Genomic DNA, 20,740 nt, shown 5'->3' on the forward strand with positions numbered 1-20,740 from the left:
GTACAAGGAGATAAGACGTAATGTGAAGAGAGAGGTGGCTAAAGAAAAGGTGTATGATGAGTTTTATGAAAGGTTGGATGCTAAGGAGGGAGAAAAGGACATGTATCAATTGGCTAAACAGAGGAACCGGACTTAGAAAGATGTGCAGGGGGTTAGGGTGATAAATGATAAAGATGGAAATGTATTCACAAGCAAGGAGAGTGTGCTGAACAAATGGCAAGAGTACTTTGAGAATCTAATGAATGAAGAGAATGTGAGAGAGCGAGAGAGAGAAGGTTAGATAATGTGGCGATAGTGAATTAGGAAGTTTACGGATTAGCAAGGACTGAAGTTTACAGAAGACATTGTGGTCTGTAGCGAGAATGGAGAGATGTGAAGATATGCTCTAGAGAGGAGATGAAAGAAAGTCAGTAGGAACAAGACAAAATACATGTGTGTGAATGAGTGGGAGATCAGAGGAATGGTGAGGATGAAGGGATTAGAGTTGGCAAATGTGAAAGAGTTTATATACTTGGGATCAACAGTACAGAGTTCCAAGGAAGTGTGGAAGAGAGGTGTAGAAGAGAGTGTAGCAGGATCAGCTCAGGTTGGGAGACCAAGTCAGAGAAGCGAGATTGCATTGGTTTGGACATGTGTAGAGGAGAGATGCTGGGTATATTGTGAAAAGGATATTAAGGATGGAGCTGCCAGGTAAGAGGAAAAAGGGAAGGCCTAAGAGAAGGTTTATGGATGTAGTGAGAGAGAACATGAAGATGGTGGGTGTAACAGAGCTAGACACGGAGGACAGAAAGATATGGATAAAGCTGATACGCTGTGGAGACCCCAATGGGAGCAGCCAAAAGAAAAAGATTACCAATATGCACAATTAGGCCTGGGTAAAATGATTGGTTTTCTCTTTAATCGTTATTTTTTGTTCAATGATTTAATATTAATTGTTAAACTCTCAAGATCGATCTAGTGAATCTCTGTCCAGTTCAATTACTATATGTAGATTTCTGCTTATCTTCATTTTTGGTGTCCGATCCAGTAGGTGGCGCTAATGTGCCTGTTAAGGCTTTCTACGGAAAAAGTACTATACTACATTGTAATCAACCTGCATCAGATGTATGGACTTACTGCAAATTCAAACAATGAGCTGGTAAAGAACAACTGGATGAAAGTAAAGCCATATGTAAGCTGTGCAGCTCAGAATCACTTTATTGCTAGCATGTGAAACACACCAGAATTGGGTTTGGTTAGGTACAGAAACATGAAATACAAGACATTACCAACTCAAGACAACACTATTTCAACCCATCATTTACCTGACACTGTGCAAACTACTGTACAAATATAAATGTTTACTGAACAAAAACATTTACAAACTTCAATAGTACCCTGAAATAAATAGAAAAACTATACAAAATAATATAGATATCAGATAGTACGAGTTGAACAAGTATGAAGTATTTATGAATAGACAAACAGCACAGTTACAAGTTGTATGTTGTTAAAACAGTTAGCAGTAACCCAATGTAAGTTTATTTAGGATCTGAATACTTTGAGGAAAGAAGCTGCGGAGATGGCGTGTAGTCCACGGATGAACAATAGATCTGTACTTTGTCTGTGATGGCAATTTAATGAACAGGTGGCTGTTGGGGTGGGTGGAGTCAGCTGCCATCTTTCCTGCTCTTTTTTTCACTCTGGCAACGAACAGATCTTTAATGTTGAAACACAGCAGCCAATGATTTTCTCAGCTGAACAAATCACCCACTGCAACCAACTCTTAGAAAGAGTGGAAGCAGAGGGAAACTAAACGGTTATGGAGATGGTCACAATGCTCTCAATGATGGCTGAGTCAAAATTTAACAATATACGCCTTGACAAGCCAAGCTTCTTAAGCTGGCGAAGGATGAACAATCTCTGCCTGGCTTTTTTGATGATGGAGGTGCTATGCTTGTTCCATTTTAATATATTAGTGAACAGTTAAACTTGACGGCGGAAGTCAATCCTCATCTCCACCGTTTTAATAGCATTGAGCTCCAAGTTGTTATAAGAACACCATTTTAGAAGATGGCCCACCTCGCTTTGATAGGAAGACTCATCATTATTAGAAATTAGCCATGCCCCATGGCTCCGCCCACATATTAGTGAAAAAGGACAGTGTGGAGGGCCCTACCTGGCTCCCCACTCCTGATGTCAGGTTCCCCCTCCCCTCGGCCTGCAGCCTGTATCATGGATTAGCGCGAATATATCGCTCCTGCAAGCGAACTAAGATTCTTAGTACGATGAGAGAAGTTGCAAAATCAACCAGAATGTTCAAGCAAGTTATAGAAAAAACACAATCTAAATCCATGAAGTAGTTCTCTCGTGAAAAGCAGACAGACATACAGACAGGCAGACGTTGGATTTTATATATTTATATATAGAGAAAGATGAGACCCACTACGGTTGTGTCATATGCAAATGTTAAGATTATTTACACATCTGTCCATGGATCGACAGTCATTTGTATAGAGTGAAGACAGGAGGGGTGAATGAACCCAGCCTTGGGGGGAGCCTGAGCTAAGTGATGTTGGATTCAACAGATGGGGGCCAATCCCACATACTGCTTCCTAACTGTCAAGCAACTCATAATCTAGGCAGACACCATAGGCTGAGCAGAAATCTGCAAACAAGACCCTCACACAGGTGTTAGACAAGTCCATGTGATGAAAAATATAGTGGAGGCATAAATTAACTGAATCCTCCACTGAGCCCTGTATGTGAACTGCAGTGGATCAAGAAGAGGGTCAATGATGGACTTTAGGTAGGAAAGCATGAGACATTCAACTATTTTCATAACCACTGAGATCAAAACAATTGGCCTATAGTAATTAAGTTCAGAGAGTTTATTCTTCTTGGGGACTGGAATGATAGTGGCTGCTTTAAAGCAGTCTCAATCGACAAAGTAGAGCCTAAACAATGCACTGGAGGTGGTATTTAGCACAAAACTTCCATCTAAGTCACCCCATGCCCAAAAATAACAGATTATATAGCAGTTTTTGTCTGTAAAGATAAGAGACAAGATGAGTGCAGTGCTTTGAATTTTTTTTTTTATAATAAAGAGCAATGATATTTTGTTCTACATCTTCCAAGTGCTGATGTTAACTGTTCATTACTCAAAGTATTTCTTCTTAAATGTCATCCCATGCTTATGCATATGTTATGATGTCACTCATAACGTGTGGACACCCTTCAAATAAAGTGTTACTGAAATTTGTCACATTGTATTAATATTCTCTTTGCAAAAAAGCCATCATGTCAAATATATCCGTGTACGCTAATTTAGTCTCGATAAAATCAATATCGAATCAAATCAGGGCATTGTGAAATGGAATCTAATCGAGCTGAGACATCAGTGCTGATACACAGCCTTTTACATAAGGCAAAGAAAATAATTTCTTATAATAAGTGTACACCACTTTGCATATCATAAGTTTACAAAATTTATGTTTCCACTGCTACTGAATTTAGTGTATGCCTAAAAATCCATAGGTGCTGGTTCAGGGAGCAAGTTAAAGGCATTGTGTCATCCAATCTTGAAGTGTATAAAATACATCTTTTAAATTGCTATAAATATATTAAGTGGTAACACACTGTAACTGTCTAGTTGTTCTTGTAGTGCTTCTGTTCTTATTCTGGTGTTCTTTATGTTGATAACCTGACAAAATTACCCTAACCTTGCTATGCTGATGCAGTGTGACTTGTAAACTGTAAGGAGTTATGAGATTTTAGCAACTGCATTTCTTGCTGTGATATGCTTTTGTTTTGAGTTTTTTCAAGGTGTAGATGTAAAAATACCTTTAGGCAATACCATGACTCCAACTCACCCCTTAAGCAAATGCATTCTGGCAATTTTCATCCTCTTTCAATAATTTAACTTATAATGCAAAGCAAGTAACAGTGTTATAATGTCCTAGTTTTAGAAGAAGTTACAAAATGTGTAACATTCAGATACATTCAAGGATTACCTGTTTTGAAAGTTGTAGCATTTTTGATATTTGCTTCCTTCATTTGCGTATGAAATGTTTTCACAAGAATGAATCATTTAAAAATTACTGATGATAGAGTGCAATTGCTTGTTTCTAATTAATTTTATAGTTAAAACTGAGCCCAAACAAAACATCTATGTGATGCCATTTTAAGCTTGGAATATTATTGAACATGGTCAGCATTTATATATACAGGATGTCCCAAAAAATGTATAGACACTTTCCTCCAGTCTCCTAGAAAATCTTTTCGGCATGTGGCTCATTATTACCATTAAAAAAAATTTTATTTCAGCATTAGGTCACAATATCGATAAAGATGATTCAGACCAGAGAATTGAATTTTCTGAGTGATACCTGGGAAAATGTGCAGAGGATTCAGTTTTCAAACAACATTGTTTTGAATGATGAGGCCACATTTTATTTAAATGGCTCAATTTAATCACCAAATTTGAAGCTACAGGGCAACTGAGAAGCATGTTATTAAGGTATACAGTGTGAGTTTACTAGGGATTACAGTGTTATGTGGATTGGTGTCTTTGGGCTTAATTGGACCGTTCTTCTTTGACAACTTTAGAACTAGTTTTTGTTTATTTGAACTTGCTGCAGAAATCTTTCATGCCACACATTCATGAGAAGTTTGGGGATGAGCACTTTTAGTCCCAGCGTTCATCAGACCTCATGTTATGGACTCTTTTGGGGGAACATGTCAAAGATAAGGTTTTATTACACCAAAGTAACACAAATCAATTAATTTTAAGCAGCCATTGAAAGAGAAAGTGGCCATAGACCAAATGAAATGATTATTACCAGCAGTGTCTGGACCTGAAAGGCCAGCAGTTCAAGCAGTTTTGATAACTCAGAATATATATGTGTACTTGAAGCATTGTGGCTTGTTCTGTGAGAGATGTAGTAAAAGACTATATCACACACATCAGGTACAAATTGTAACGTTGTTTTTTTTTTTAGCAGTGGAGGTTTTTGGCTAGTCACATAGCAGTATATACCTGACATGCTGAAAAGAGTCAGGTCAAAATAATAGACACATAGTGTGTGCAGAGAAGTACAAGCAGGCACTTCTACAGCAATAGGATGTTTCTTTCCTCCCTGAGCTCACCTTAGGACATCTTTTTTATGGTGTGACAGGTGTACCGCCCCATCCAAACTGTCCCTGGCATTTTTCTGTAACCTTCCCCAGATTTGTGCCTCGAGACAATCCTGTCTAGGAGGTCTACAGACAATTCCTTTGACTTCGTTTGGTTTGTGCTCTGACATGAACTGTCAACTGTGGGACCTTATATAGACAGGTGTGTGCTTTTCCAAATCATGTCGAATCAACTGAATTTACCACAGGTGGACTCCAATTAAGCTGCAAAAACATCTTAAGGATGATCGGGGAAACAGGATGCACCTGAGCTCAAGGCTGTGAATACTTATGTACATGTGATTTCTCAGTTTTTTTATTTGTAATAAATTTGCAAAAACCTCAACTAAACTGTTTTCACATTGTCATTATGGGGTGTTGTGTGTAGAATTCTCATTTTGGAATAAGGCCGTAACATAACAAAATGTGGAAAAAGTGATGCGCTGTGAATACTTTCTGGATATACATATGCATACATACACTCCTTTTAAGCTGGTCCTGGGAGTGTTCCAGCTGGCACTTTAATCAGACCTGGAATCACTCCCAGGTGTGGCGAAAGCCCAAAGTAGGGCTCTGCAGCTCCCCCTGGCAGCACCCATGGAACTCAGCAGGACTGTGGCAAGCTGCAATTCCCCACGTACCCTGCGGGAATCGGTGGTGCCAGAGCCGCCCGGGTAATGGCCGTGGCCGCCCGTCATAGTGTATTATCACCAAAAGAAACCTTTGTTAAGGTCTTAAGAGTAAATGCGTAACAGATGCATTTTTGCAGTACCCAAATTTAATTTTTACTGTGAGGATTATTTTATTATAATTCAATTTAAAAATTGTAAGTATTCCTTTTTTGTTATAAGAAGACATTGTTTGCATTATTTTATTTATATCAACAATTATTTGATGATTTATGTTTTTCATCTCAGTAATTCCTCTCGTCAGCAACCAATTTTACCTACTAATCAAAATATTATAGGGGAAATATTGAAATGTACAGTGGGTTAAATAATTGGCAAAGTGATGATTGAACATTTAAAAAAGATAATGTATAACATCTTAAAGGAGGGTTTTTTTTAAATATATAGTATGTTAAAATAAATGTTATTGATTATTATAGTACAAGAAAGTCTGTATTGCATGTTCAGTGTAATAAATATAAGAAATTGGAAAAAGGCTTATTTTTATTAAATTGGAGACAGTATAGAATGTGTTAATAGTGTTCATTTTGTCCATTCTCTTCTCTGTTTATTGTACATTTTGCATAACATTCCATGCCTACTAGACAGGAACAGAAAGGAAGGCATAATTGTTTGAATACCTACTTGACCTTTTCATTTATAGATAAATTATGCTCTTTTTAGATGGTATCATGGCCACTTATCTGGAAAGGATGCAGAAAAGCTATTAATGGAAAAAGGAAAAGCTGGAAGCTTCCTTGTAAGGGAGAGCCAGAGTAAACCAGGTGACTTTGTCTTGTCAGTTTTGACCAATGAAGAGAAGCATGAGAACGTGGAGCGCAAAACCAAAGTAACACATGTCATGATTCGTTATCAGGTAAACATGAATTTAAAGAAAGAGATGCATTCACATTTCCCCTTTGACTCTTAAAACTGTTTCGTAGTGTTTTCCATTACATTTGTCGCTATTCTGCCTTGCTCCATCATGCAACAATATACATAAGATGTGGCAATAGATAAAAAAATATTCCAGTGAACACACCAAAGACAGATAACATAGATTATTTCAGTTGTTTTTATGTTTAGAACTGAATGAAGACTAAATAAATCAATGGTTTAGTTTTTTGCTTATTTAGCTACAAATCTTCATTCAGAGTGTTTGTTGAGAAATCATAGGCCAAGGTAACCAGAAGTTATTGTAAGTTGGAAATCTCTTTAGAAAATAATTGCAGTGGGTACAACATTCCCCTGGTAACATGCAATGGGAGCACAAGTAATGGGAAATCGCATAGAAGGGTTTTTTTGAGATAAGGTTGCTAAATTTCACTGCAATAGTTTTAGCTTGCATACAGTGCAGTAGCTTGGTACAATCTCTTTCAAAGCTGTAGGTGCTCAAGCAACCATGGTATCTATACAATTAGTGCCCATGATTTATGACATTCACACAGTGGTGACACTGGTTTAGATTTTGTTATCTGTGAAATGCCATACAGTGACTAGGGACATTGTGTGAGTCAAGAGGGATCATTTGTAAGGAAAATATGCTATATTATGAATATCTTATTGCTGGCAAAAAATCTGCCATGACAAAACATATCAGACTTACAGTTGTGATAATTGGCACAGTGAAAGCTTTGCTGCACCTTTTAGGGATACTTAAAATAAAAGCATCTTTTGGTATAATCATACATTCTCTGCTTAATTAAACCCAAGCTAGGTACATGACAAGATACAGTGGCAAACATTTTCTTGAGCCAAATTACACTAGAAAGATAGTGGAGAATGATGCAACCTCTGTCAGAACAACTGCGGAAAAACTTCTATTAGCCTCCCACACTCTTTTCTCTCTCTTCCTCTTCCTCTGTCTCTCACTCCGACTGTGTTTAGCAATTGCTGGCAGCCATTTGTCAGTATTAAAATCATGTGTTTCCCCTTCCGTTTACATATATCAGATTATATACATTTAGAATAATCTTTGCATAAAACATACATATGTTTTTAAGACCACGTTCTCATTCACAAGTAGGCGTATACAGTAGCCACATATACCAGATGATATATATTTTTTTCTTATGGCGGTAGATAGAGTTGACAGATAATATGACAACAAGATATTTGAAATCTTTTGCACAGTAATTGAAAAAGTATTATGCCATTTGAAGTGTATATGGACCTTTGTGTGTCATTATGTGCTTTACTGTATCCATGTTTAATTTCTAACCTTCTTGTCCATTTGATAATCACATTATAATGAAAACTGATTTACAAAGGCAGGATACAAAGCAGGATTTCACCCTGAATGTGTGCTAGCCTACAATTGCAGTACACACATGCAGACCAATTCTGTTTAATGATGTGCATCAAACAAACTTTTCACAAAGTTCTCATTTGGGTTTTTAGTTCTTTTTTTTTATTTGTGATTGTTAAAGGGTCAGTATATTCCTACCTGGACACACTGAGCTGCCTCCACTCCCCTTGTTTTTGTTTTTAAGATTTATTTTTATATTCAGCAGATGTCAGTGTTGCCCCATCTTATGTGCATGCTTCAGTACTGCATTTTAATTTTTGAACTTTGAATGTATATATTGAATGGCATATTATGTTTTATTCTAATTGTATTACTTTTGTACATGGTGGCAGGTGTTTTGAGCCTTACCACTAGGAAGAACATTAGAATAATATATATTTAATTTTTTTAAAGTGATAACTATTAATTTTTGCAATTTTTGTAAGCAGAATGGAAAATATGATGTTGGTGGAGGAGAGCAGTTTGATACCCTGACAGATCTGGTGGAACATTACAAGAAAAACCCAATGGTTGAAAAGAGTGGAATTGTGGTTCACCTCAAGCAGGTAGTAAAACAAAGGAGCTTTGGCAATATGAAAATGGAACATTTTATTTAAGTTGTATTTTACATTGTATCTGTATGTTGCATCCACCTTTTCCATCAAAGTTCCATTTATTTTGCACAGAGCTTGTCCGTTCCTTTTTTCCTTCTTAGCCATAATGGGGTATGAATGTTTTTATTTGGAGTACTATTGTACCTTGCTATGTTCTTGTCTGTTTGGAGATAACAGAAGTGGTATTTTCCTGTTCTAGAGCATCCTGTGTTTTTCTTCTTTAGTTGTGGGGGACCCAGAAGTCTAAATTTTTAGTTTTAGAGAGCTGAGTGTCTGGCCCGATGGTAATAGGCTGTCCATATACCACTTAATCTTCTACTGGGGTCATCTTTTGAATGTCTTCAGATTACTTGCTGAGCTGCTGAGTAGAGAAAATGGAGTATCTATCTGTCTGTCTGTCTGTCTCCCTCTACCTATATAATGCAAACCTGACTTACTTATTCACTCACTCACTCACCAGCAAAAACACTATTTAAAAAGCTGAATGGCAGGATGATATATCTAAGTTGGTAGATAACAATGTTTACAATATATCAATATTTAGGGGTAAACCCAGATAAACTATGTATTCCAAAATGTCAAAAATGCTTTGATGGATTTGATTGAAATTAGGTGATGTTATTAGAAAAAGGTAAATTAGCCAATGCATCTTTTTTTTTCTCTCTCTCTCTCAATATTTGTGTGTAATAAAACTGTAACAAGTGGGATATTCTTAGGCAGCGCATCCCTTTTTCCTTCAGCTGTGATCTCGTGGAGAAATGGGGCTAGCAAGTGAAAAAGAGGAGCTGTCCTGCACAGGATAAGAGAAGTGTTGGCAAGCTGCATAGAAATTGTGGTATGAAATACAATTACCCAGACTGGATTGACGAATGCTCTTATATACATAAAGTTCAAAGAGCAGGGAGTTTTGTGAGCTCCATGGTAAAATACATGTAATATTGCAGTGAACTGGGGTGTTACCTTCAATTTCAGACTGAGATGTGCCATTAAGCTCCAGTTCACAAAGCACAAACAGAGAACTGCTGGTACAGTACACCAGCCCATTTCAAGTCCTATGTACAGCAAATGTAGGGAGCAATGGTAGAATATCCGTTTTTACAGCAAACTTTTTGTCTGTGTCTCAGTCTCTCACCAACTTGTCATTCAGTTACAGCTCCAAAAGCCCAAAGTCTTCGGTCTTTGCAAGGGTGCCATTCCACAGGGTGTCACACAGCATATAAGTGTTATTCAAAATTATTCTGTATTAGCTGCATTGTGTTTGCTCTGCAGAGCAGCTGTACCAGAAAAGATGGCTCTTTTCAAAATGTTTAAATAATTATTTGTCTTACATTTTTTCTCTTGTTTCTCTTTTGATAACAGCCATTTAACACTACAAGAATAAATGCAGCCAACATTGAAAACAGAGTGAAGGAATTAAACAAAGTAGCAGATAATATGGAGAAGCCCAAACAAGGCTTCTGGGAGGAGTTTGAGGTATTCCAATCAATTGCATTTTTCTGGTTACTGTGTAACAGCAGGAATTTGGACTGTTTCACACAGTGTCTTTTGGTTGTGCAGATATCATTGAAGTTGGGTTTTATGCAGCAGAACAGTGCTTGTTTCACTAATCTTTCTTCATATTTTCTATATAATCCTATACGTTTTTTAGAATACAAACCAGGAATCTCTCTTGGAGGTTAATGGCTATACGTTTCTGTTGCAACCCAATTTCTTAGTTAGAAGTTAAACCAATCAATTAATCAGTTATTGCTAAAGTAGTATTTTTATCTTTCATTTTAGTCAATTTGCTTGCTATTTTCAGCCCTTGGTATTTTTAGTCTTTGTTTTTAAGTCTTAAAAAGTTGCATTTGATGTTTTTAATTGCTTTGTATTTCCTAAATTAGCTGCCAATTAATCAGAAAATGCAAATGACAAAAAAGTCTGCAGCTCACCATCTAACTTTGCCCTCTGTACACCTATATATGGTCTTCATGAGATATGTGTTTAATAAAATATTTGAAAAGAAATAAAAGAGAAAAAAGTGAAGTATTGAGAATAACTTTTTTACTCTGGGACATAAATCCTTTGAATGATTTTTTTGTAAAATAAAAAAAAAATTACAAGAATAACCTGATGTGACAGAATGAAACATGTGAAAGTGAATAAATTCTGATATTAGCTAAGATTGACTTCCAATCTAAGCAAAGTTTAAATGGAAACCTGACACTGTTGCCTTCCAAACAATCCTGGTACAGACATTTGACCTAGATTTTAGTTCTGTTATGTACTTCAGAAGAAACTGTTTAGGTAGATCTCCAGAAAAGGAGAAGGTTGTGAGCTTGCTATTTGTATCTTTGTTGTGCTTATATTTGCATTTAATATTTAGTGCATTTTGTTTAATGACTCCATACCAGTTATATTTATTATAAGTGTTATGTATTTGCTTACTGTATAGGTGTTATATACATTTGTTTGCATTCATGCTATTTATGGTATTGTATATGTTGACTAGTTTTACTGAGGGCTAGCACAAAAAATGTCATTATGACATACAGCAATAAAGAAATTAACTCTCTGATGACCTTACTCAAAAAAAAAAAAGCAGACATGGATCTTTTGAGATGACCAGAATATATCTTGTAAATGTCAAATTATTTGAAAAATACAAAATTAAATAATTTATCTTAAAAATGAAAGTGTAAAAAAGTAAAAAACAAAACGTTTCTTTAAAATGACAACCCCACAAAATGAAACAAAATCACCAAAAATGATTCTTAAGAGAACTGAGTAGGCAAGATTGAATTTCATGATATAAAATAGTGTCAACATGAAATGTTGCCTTGTATCATGTATTGTTTGACATTATCATATGACTGAAATGAAACACAGCCTAATGAAAACATCTTTTCATCGATAGCAAGACATGTAAATATCTGAATGAAAACCTAGAACTAAAGTATAACATAACAAACTGAGTCCACATTTACAGAATCAAAAGTAATTGCTTGTATAAATGATATGATGGTAAAAATTATTGATGCAAAATATAGACTTCACATTAGTGAGTTGAATCCTTAGACAAGTATGGCAAATTGCTTTGTTGTTTCTTGAATGCACACTTGATCCGCAGTCTTGTTTTCAAATTGAATTCTATTGGAACTGGCAAAGCACACACACTTTACAAGCCTGATGAAATTTAAGAGTCCAGGCAGAGGCTCTTGGAGCATATGATAAGTAGAAGCCCTCACAGAAGATAAACAGTTTTCAGTGGACTGTGGGGAGAGACCACTCCTGACAGTGGAAGACATAGGTAGTCAGTTGGTGTCTGCTATTTTATGTGATCTTTCTCATGGCAATAGCAGCAGGGCAGTGCTAATACTCAGAATACAATCTTTTATTGTTACATAAATGCACCCATTCTTGAGCTTAACTGTCATCTCGGTGCTCATAAAGAGTATCTGTAAAGTGCCAAATTTCCCCATGGGGAGAAATAATGTTCTGTCTCTTACAATATTTAAGATATTTTTTTATGCAAAAGAAAAGGCTTAAAGAAACACAATAAAACTTGTGTATTTGCATACTGATTTTAACTTATTTTGCATTGTTTTGATTTGTAAATGTCTAGTATGAAGTAACACTAAACATGCAGTATACTTCTTTTTTGAAGATTTCATATTGTGTGACTATTGTATCGTGAAGCTTGAATCTCAAGTTTTTTTTTATAAGTATATTGTTTCATGCCTGGTACTGAGTACACTATGAAATACAACAATTAAATTGACAGCAGCATTGCAACATAAGAGGAATAACACAATCCAGTGATAGAGATATAAATGGAATGATCAAGGAGTCAGTGCTAATTTTATATATCACATTTCATGGTGAGTATTCTCCCAGAAAGCTGCTGTTATTGGTACAGTATATTAAAATATACAGTATAGGATATTACTGGCCACTGCTGAGAAGCAAAACTTTATAATCAACAATAATTTATATAGTACCCTTTACTGTGAAAATCCCATCTCGATTGTCCATCAGAAATATTATTGTACAGCTGTCATTTTAGGAGTAAGGTCAAAGGTTTATCAGTTAAACAAGTAAACTAAATTTTAGGTTGTGTCCCTAAACTACAACATTGCCAGTTATGTTATTCTTGTCATACTTTTTTCCAATAAAAGTTTCATGGTTTTAATTCATTTTTCATTTGTGATAAAGCACCACAATCTTTTAAAAGTTTGTATCTATCATTTTATATGTCGGGTTCTGGATTTCTTAAAAGAGCTGATAACCAATGCTATTATTTATTTCACATTAATTCTTAAGAATTTTTAAAATACCTAAAACCCAATATTTTCTTTTTTGATCATTCTGCTGTTTCTAATTGTTCTTTCTGTCAATTTTAAAACTGAACCTATTATATACCGTACACACATAGTGAAGATCAAAAATGATTAAAGATAAAAAAGATTTAAAATATATTTGGTAGTAGCTTTCATTTATTTTAAGCCTGGACTTCAGTAAAAGATATCTTGAATAGACATGTGGGGTTGGTTCCTAATGCAGTAGACCAAGGGGTTCAGTGAAAGCAGGACACTGATGAAAAGCTGCTTGGTAGTTAAGAAGTTTGGTTTTGGTGGATCTGAAACAGGTCAGTCACATATTTGTATTGATAGCTTACATCAAGCTATGCAAGTGCTCTGCTATGTTAAGTTTCTGTTCGAAGTGGACAAGCTAAACAAATGTTTGTAAGTTAAGTATCTGTGCAATGTATTGTATTATGTTCTTAGTCTAAGTTTTCTCTGGTGTGGAGATTTCATGTGATTTTCAGCACCTGGAAAACTTATTATTTTATCTACAAACTCTGCAGATGTTACAGCAACAGGAATGCAAACTCCTTTACCCACGGAAAGAAGGACAGAGGCCTGAAAACAAAAGCAAGAACCGCTACAAGAACATTCTGCCATGTAAGTCTACTGAGAACTGCCTGCCAATACCTTATTTGGAGGATCTTTAAAAAAAAATTTTAAATGTCATAAATTTACTTATTCTTTGTATAACTGTATACGTCAGATAAGATAAAGACTATGCCTTTTCTTTGTGAATAAGCCAATCTTTTTGTCCATAAGCCATCTCAGTAATACTTTCTTTCAATACTCTTGACCAAACAGTATCAACTACCCTTAGACTCTTAGTTTACTGACTAAATCCTATAAAATCTGACTTTAAGAAAATGTTTAATTATTGATCATGTATACGTTAAAATCATACACTTTAAGTTTTAAGGCTATAATTAAATTAAATAACACACTTTATTTCAGACCCAAAAAAGGATAATAAAAGGTGGATATTTACACCAACACAGCAGACTTAACAGTGGCTGTTTAGAACAGAGTGCAGCGTTTCCTTTCAGGCAACAAAGACCCAATTAAATTCAATTAAGTTTTTGTTGTCAGTTTAAAATACGGGGATTCCTGGTATCTAGTTTTCAGCATAGCCTATAATGTCCTGACAGACAGAAGCCTGACAAGCTGAGTCCACATTCAGAAAGTAAGCTAAAAGTTCAATAAAAATATGATTATGCATCTATTAAAGATTGTATCTACTCCAAGAACCTGGCAGTCCAGAAATTACTTGTGCCCTGACACTTTTGAAATGTCATATACAATAACTGTATCATTACATGCAGTATGATTTGAGGAATGCTGCCTGACATTTATTTGTACAAGTAAAAATATCTGCAGTGAGCATAGCCAAATATAGTACAAACACCTATTGGGTTCAGAATAAAAAATAGCTTTGGTCTGTTATAGGCTATTTGGTGTAAAGTGTAGAATGTGTAGTGATGGGTAATACGTAGTCATTTGTACGCAGTAACTGTGTGATTAAGGTGTTGATCATAAAGCACAATTCTTTTGGTTCCGTCTCCATCCCTGACTTCCTCTATGTGTTGCTAAATATAATTGTGCAACAGTTGCAGAGAGTACAAGTGATAAGTTTAAAAAATTATTTGGCTAAAGCTGTTATTCTGAGCTTTTGTTTTTGAGAATATCATGTATGTGTAATTTTATTAATTACAACTGTTTATTATGCCATTAATATATTTTAAACATTATGATTCTGATGTCTTTGGAGCTATTTTGGTGTATTGTTTCATGCAGACTTTGCCATATTGCCCTGTTGTTGATAGAAAGGTTATGTTGCCAGTCCCGAGGTCACCAGCGTTGCAAACCTTTAACAGATTGACTGCTTATTTATCCGTTCATCCATGCATTAAATCCTTTGCCTATCTCTAAACGTCCTGGCTAGTGTTAGTGGAAAGTAAAAGATTCTGTGAAACTTTTTAATGTTAGGATATTTCTTGTTTTCCCCTTTTGACAATCTTTCTGTCTGAGTTTTTTTGGCTTTGACAAAAGATTCTCTGACTGTTTTTACTATTCTTTTATTGACTTCACCACTGTCTCTCCCTTTAGGCATTTACTTTACATTTCCTGGTTATTTGCGCTTGTTTTTGCCTTCTGACCATTCCTTCCATTAGAACAAAATTTCAGTCGAATAAATAAGTTTCAGTGTAATGATAGATATAATTATTAGCCTCCAGCAATGTAGGGTGGTTATGGTTGTGTTTGCAAGGGAATGATTTCAGAAATAATTAAAATTCTTATCCAAACTCAATAACCTCATATTAGAAAATAAAAAAACAATGAATGGATGTGTAAACTTTCTAAAACACTTCAGTCTAATTCAGAAAATGCAAGGGTCACATTAAAAACTTGTGCATTCACTCACTAACAACCCCAAGGTCGGTCCATGTGAGCTACTAAGGGTGTCTGCAAGAGTATACACTGCAGTTACACTCATACACTTAGCACTGGGTTGGAGTCCCATTCAAGGTTAGGTTTTACCTTCTACCCAGGTCTGGTGGGGGTATTCTTTGTCCCCCTCCATTAAATTGTTTGATACCAATTTAATGCATGTATGGGCAGTTATTCATGTATGCATTTATATTGTTCTTAAAGTAAAACTTCTCTTATCATCTACATGCAGATAGGTATAGTATATTGTTTCCATAAAGAGTAGATTTGAAATACAGTATCAAATTTGTATTTAATGAGGTTGCCTACTACTATTACATATAAGATGTATGTGTCAGATTTTTAATGTATATGTTGTTATAGCATAAGTTGTGTTATTACTGCAATGCGGTATTTTTGTACTAATGATTAATTGTTAATATTGCCAGAGGAGGGGCAGTGAATGTGTGTGTATGTGAGGCCTTTAAAGGCTGGCACTCTTTCTTAGGATTGGGTATCATTTAGATTTTATCAGTTACAAATCTGAGTCTGATTCTTGTAATTGGGTCCTGTTCTTAATGATTCTCGGTTTTTCGATCCTAAGATGGTTTAAAAAAAATTTCAAAATGTTTCATTGACAGAAAAAGTCTTTATTCTCTTTAAAGAGTTCAACTGAAAGTTTTACAACAAAGGTTACTTGATGCAGTAAAACAAAAATAGGAGTGTTTCAAGATAGAATAAATAATTTTAAAATAATTTACATTTCTTCAACCTAAATATCACAAGTATTCAAAGTAAAAATGTGTGTTTATGTGTGTTCAACAATAAAGCCAACAGTTTTTGTTAAGAAAAATCAGCATATTAGCCTTTTCTGGAAGTAGGTGTGACTTCTCTGGGCATATTATGTTTACAGCAGTGGAGAAAACTCTCTTACTGAGGGTTGAGGAGACCAACACACATAAATATGAAAGGCCAGCTCTGATAGCAAAGGATATGTAATTCTTTTACTTCACCACCAGGTAGTAGGGTCGGCAGACGTCATTGTTGGGGGCATTTGTTAATGCATCTTCACCTCTCTGTCAGTCTGGTTCTCAATGGATATGGTACTCTTCTTTAAATTTTTCACATTGAAGTCATCGTTAGCAGCAAAAAGTTCCTCCAACAGAGTCATAATAAGAACAGGCTTATTATGAAAAAAGTATCCTTTATAATCATAAATGATTGTTAAGAATAAGACTGTCAGATATAATTTCAGCCATATTTGTATTTTCAAGCTCCTGTTCTGTCTTGCTCTTCTCTTCTTCCTCATTGTTACTCTGCTTCCTTTCTCTCATTCTGACAACAGTGCTGCAATGACTTTCAGCTTTTAACTTCTATTTGACCTGGTCCCAGATGGTGCTGTCCTCCACTTTGTGTTTAAAACATAGGTCTAATGCAGTACCCTCTTCAAAAAAGCTTCTGATATCATTACTCTGTAAAACATGCATTTTCTATAAATACATCACTTGACATACTGAATTATAAATTTTGTTATATTGAGTTGAATTCCTATTCACCTGGTACCACTTAGACAAACCTTAAACAGCCTGCTTAAGGTTCTATACAAACACTGTGTCTCTCTCTTTATAGCATAATGTTCTTCAGCCTTTTGAAGAATCACCAGGATCTGATCACATGTGGAATTATTTTCAGAAGAACCACACAGTATGGATGTGTATAATATTTTCATCTGACGGATGAAATCTTCTGCTTTTTTGGTGTTTTCATTCTTTTTGAGACTGAATAAATTTTTTGTTCCCATATTTAATAGTTTTTTCTTCAAATTATGATGTACCAAACACTGCTATAAGGCCAGGAAGGTTAGGTTTTCTTTCCTAAGTTTGTCCAATGAGACCACCACATTTTAACCGTGTTCTTCCTGTCCTTTTCCATTGGCTGCTTGAATAGAAGGAAGCTGTTCCAGAAAACACTCCAGCATCAAGTAGAGAGGGTTCAAATGCATTCTCACATCAAAATATTAGAGAGTGCAGAGACAGATCTATGACATCTGCAAACTGTATATTTCCAGTCCATTGAGAATTAATAACATTCAATCTTAATATAGTGTAGTTGTGTAATGAGACATAAACCTGTATATTATGTGACTAACACATTTTGATCTGTAAATTGTATATAATATGGTGCTATAGAAAAATAGTATATGTTAGTGGGAGTCTCTGTATCAAGGGTAATAAAAGTGACATTACTTAGAAGTTGTTGCTTCTCCCAGAACACATTCTTTGGTATAGATGACTTCTTTATCCAGAAAACCCACACTCCAAATCTTGGATGTCTAGTTCGACACTGATGTCACTGAGTGGGCAGTTTGTGCCCCAAGGTTAAGTGTGTTTGCAAACCTGAACTGTAACTTTTCTATTGCCACATCCATATTAGCAGCATTATCTACAATGGCAGCAATTATTTTATTAAAGATGCCAAAATTCTGCAGAATAGCCCAGATTTCTTCAGCCACCTGTACACTGGTCCTGTTTGTGCTTTACAAAATGCTTTAAGTACTTTCTTTCTCATGTTGCCCCTTTGTGATGTAATGCACTGTTACTGTTGATACAATGATCTTGCAAAAATGCTTGTCTAGCTGTCGCTGATTAAAGTTACTTTGCTGACTTCACTGAGCCCTAATATTACTTTTGACTTCTCTGCCTCGTACCAATAAGGCAAGAAATGATTAGACAAGCTGTATCTAGAAGGTTGAGTGTACTTTGAATTTAGGGTCTTTGTCATCTCAGTGACACTCTTCAGTTCTCTCTGTACTTGTTTTTGGCTTCATTGCTGAATGGATTGGAGTATCACCGCTTGGGATCCTTTCCTGTACTGGAAGTGAAGGAGTGATGGAACTACAGCTCCAGGAACGATCATCTTAAGAAAAAATATGGTTTATTAAATGCAAGCTCATTTTCTTTCATGCAGTTTAAAATAAGTGCTGCTTATATGTATATATCATTGCCAGTTACGATTTATAACATTACTTGAGTGTGATATCCTAGTGCTAGCTGAGGCAGTTTGGCTGGGAGACCACAAGACTTTGAAGACAATACATTCTTTTGTAGTAATGCCATGCTGTTGTTAATGTTTTGATATGTTTGCTGTACATCCTCCCTTACAAGAAATTATATTCACACAATTGCTGCATTTTGCATTGTCATTATTTTCTCTAATGAGATTTAGCAACACATTTAGCTTTTGCTACAGTCCATAGTTCACAGCCTGGATGGCGAGCAAAACAAGTCAGCACACCATTGATGTGACATAGGATGCACCATTGTCGCTAAACAGGTCCAGGGGAAGATGTATGTTTCTGCATCAAGGAAATTAAGGAATCAAAAAGTGGAACCGTAAATTAAACATCTTTTCGATTTCCCTGTTCTTGGAAATTTAGAACTGATTCTAATTTGGAACCAGTTCTCAAAACCCAAACCTGCTCTTTCTTGCCTTGAATATGATGCTGCCAATATGGTTTTGGTTACCCTGTCCTAAAAAAAAAAGTGGTTTGATAAATGAATGGTACCATCTATAATGATTAATGCCCGCTTTTCATGTCACTTAAGTGTTAAAATTAAAATTACCTAATCAACAGGAAACTTCTCTTTCTTTCTTTTTCCAGTTGACACCACACGGGTTGAGCTCAAGGAAACTGATCCTGAGATTTTAGGCTCAGATTACATTAATGCAAACTACATTCAAGTAAGTATTGGGGAGCCAAGATAATCTTTATATAGTTACTTTCATGTAAATTCACTTTATATTAACATCAAAAAAGACAGTTTACAGATGATACTCCTATTTTGTTTATACAGATAATATTATAAATTTGAAGTAGTATAATAACTCACACATATACCCTTCTAAAAATGATATACAGTGGCTACTGAGATTCACATATTTTGCTAGCAATTCTCACACTAAAAGTCTTCATGACCACTTTAGTTTTTATCTGCATATTCCAGATATGCTGTTTTGCCTCTAGACAGTAGAAGTAAGGAACACCCTATGTATGAGGCTATGTCATCATGAAATGGTATTTTCATTTTTGAAATAAAATTCCTGTGGCCTTTTTCTTTATTTTAATTCACTTGTTTGGAGTTTGTGCAGAAATGATTAGGAAAACTTACCTGTGAGGAGGTATGGAATCAGCTTTAAGGGTGTTTTAATTTAATTTTTTTTTTTTTTTGTAAAGAGTGTTCAGGAAGATAGCCGACAGCTGTGCAAAGGTAAAGTCTTCATTGCTACACAAGGATGCTTGCAGAACACTGTAAAGGATTTCTGGAAGATGGTATACCAAGAAAACACACATGTCATTGTCATGACAACAAAAGAAGTGGAGCGAGGCCGGGTATGTTGGTGAGCAGAGACCAAGCAGAGCTGTGACTTATCGACTTATTTGTATATACTGTACATAGTATACTGTTGTATATTAATGGGGTTATAGTTACATTGTTACTGTCCCACCCTCTTAATGTTGAAGACAGAGCGAGAAAGATTTCACTCTAAACTTGCCATAGTAGTGGTTCAGAGTTCAGAGACCACTGCAATAACTCAACTGTACAGAAAGAACATATCCCATAGCCACCAAGGGTTACTTACACAATGTCTCGTTATTGTTTACACTTTAGGGTACTAATGCTTTAGTTCATTTTTTCTACTATGTAGGGCAAGTAGCACAGCTAATCGTTGCTACTACCAAATTGCAGAGCAGTTTTTATTTTAAAAAGATGTGGTCACCATTGTCTACTGACTTGATTTTGATTTAAACATAAATATCCAAATGTTCCAAGAAGTTTGCAGTATATTTATGGTCCTTCAGTAATGACACTATAAATCTCGTATATGTTTTGTTGTTAAGGTCTGTACTTTTTGTGTAAAATTCTATTATTCCCAACCACCTATTCTGCCATACAGTGCTATTTCTTAGCTTGAGTTAGTATTAACCTTTTTTCCTTGTCATTCTAATTTGAAATCATTTTACATCAGTACCAGTGATTTATTAACTTTTAATGTATAATATACCATCTGCCAACACAATTTTGAAGTTTACCACAAAGATTTCCTCATCCTTAATCAGGAGCTTTCATATGGATTTATAGGGTCATTACTATCATTTGTACAAAGTGCAGTAAGATTCTTACTTGCGTGCGCTTATCAAAAGGTAGCACATCATTGTACCCTCATGGATCTCTTGAACTACCTCTG

At 35.5% G+C, this 20,740-nt stretch overlaps 1 protein-coding gene across 2 annotated transcripts in view; it reads left to right on the forward strand.

Moving 5' to 3' along the window:
• The window catches only part of ptpn11b (protein tyrosine phosphatase non-receptor type 11b), a 175,451-nt gene that overhangs the window by 139,867 nt on the left and 14,844 nt on the right, over positions 1 to 20,740 (forward strand). For both annotated transcript variants that reach the window (XM_039755580.1, XM_039755581.1), the window contains exons 4-9: positions 6,507 to 6,699; positions 8,559 to 8,675; positions 10,083 to 10,196; positions 13,570 to 13,666; positions 19,155 to 19,234; positions 19,728 to 19,883. In XM_039755580.1, the coding sequence (XP_039611514.1) occupies positions 6,507 to 6,699; positions 8,559 to 8,675; positions 10,083 to 10,196; positions 13,570 to 13,666; positions 19,155 to 19,234; positions 19,728 to 19,883 (757 nt within the window). The remainder of the gene's footprint in view (positions 1 to 6,506; positions 6,700 to 8,558; positions 8,676 to 10,082; positions 10,197 to 13,569; positions 13,667 to 19,154; positions 19,235 to 19,727; positions 19,884 to 20,740) is intronic.

The sequence above is a fragment of the Polypterus senegalus genome, chromosome 6 (assembly GCF_016835505.1).
Source record: "Polypterus senegalus isolate Bchr_013 chromosome 6, ASM1683550v1, whole genome shotgun sequence".
NCBI classification, from domain to species: domain Eukaryota; kingdom Metazoa; phylum Chordata; class Cladistia; order Polypteriformes; family Polypteridae; genus Polypterus; species Polypterus senegalus.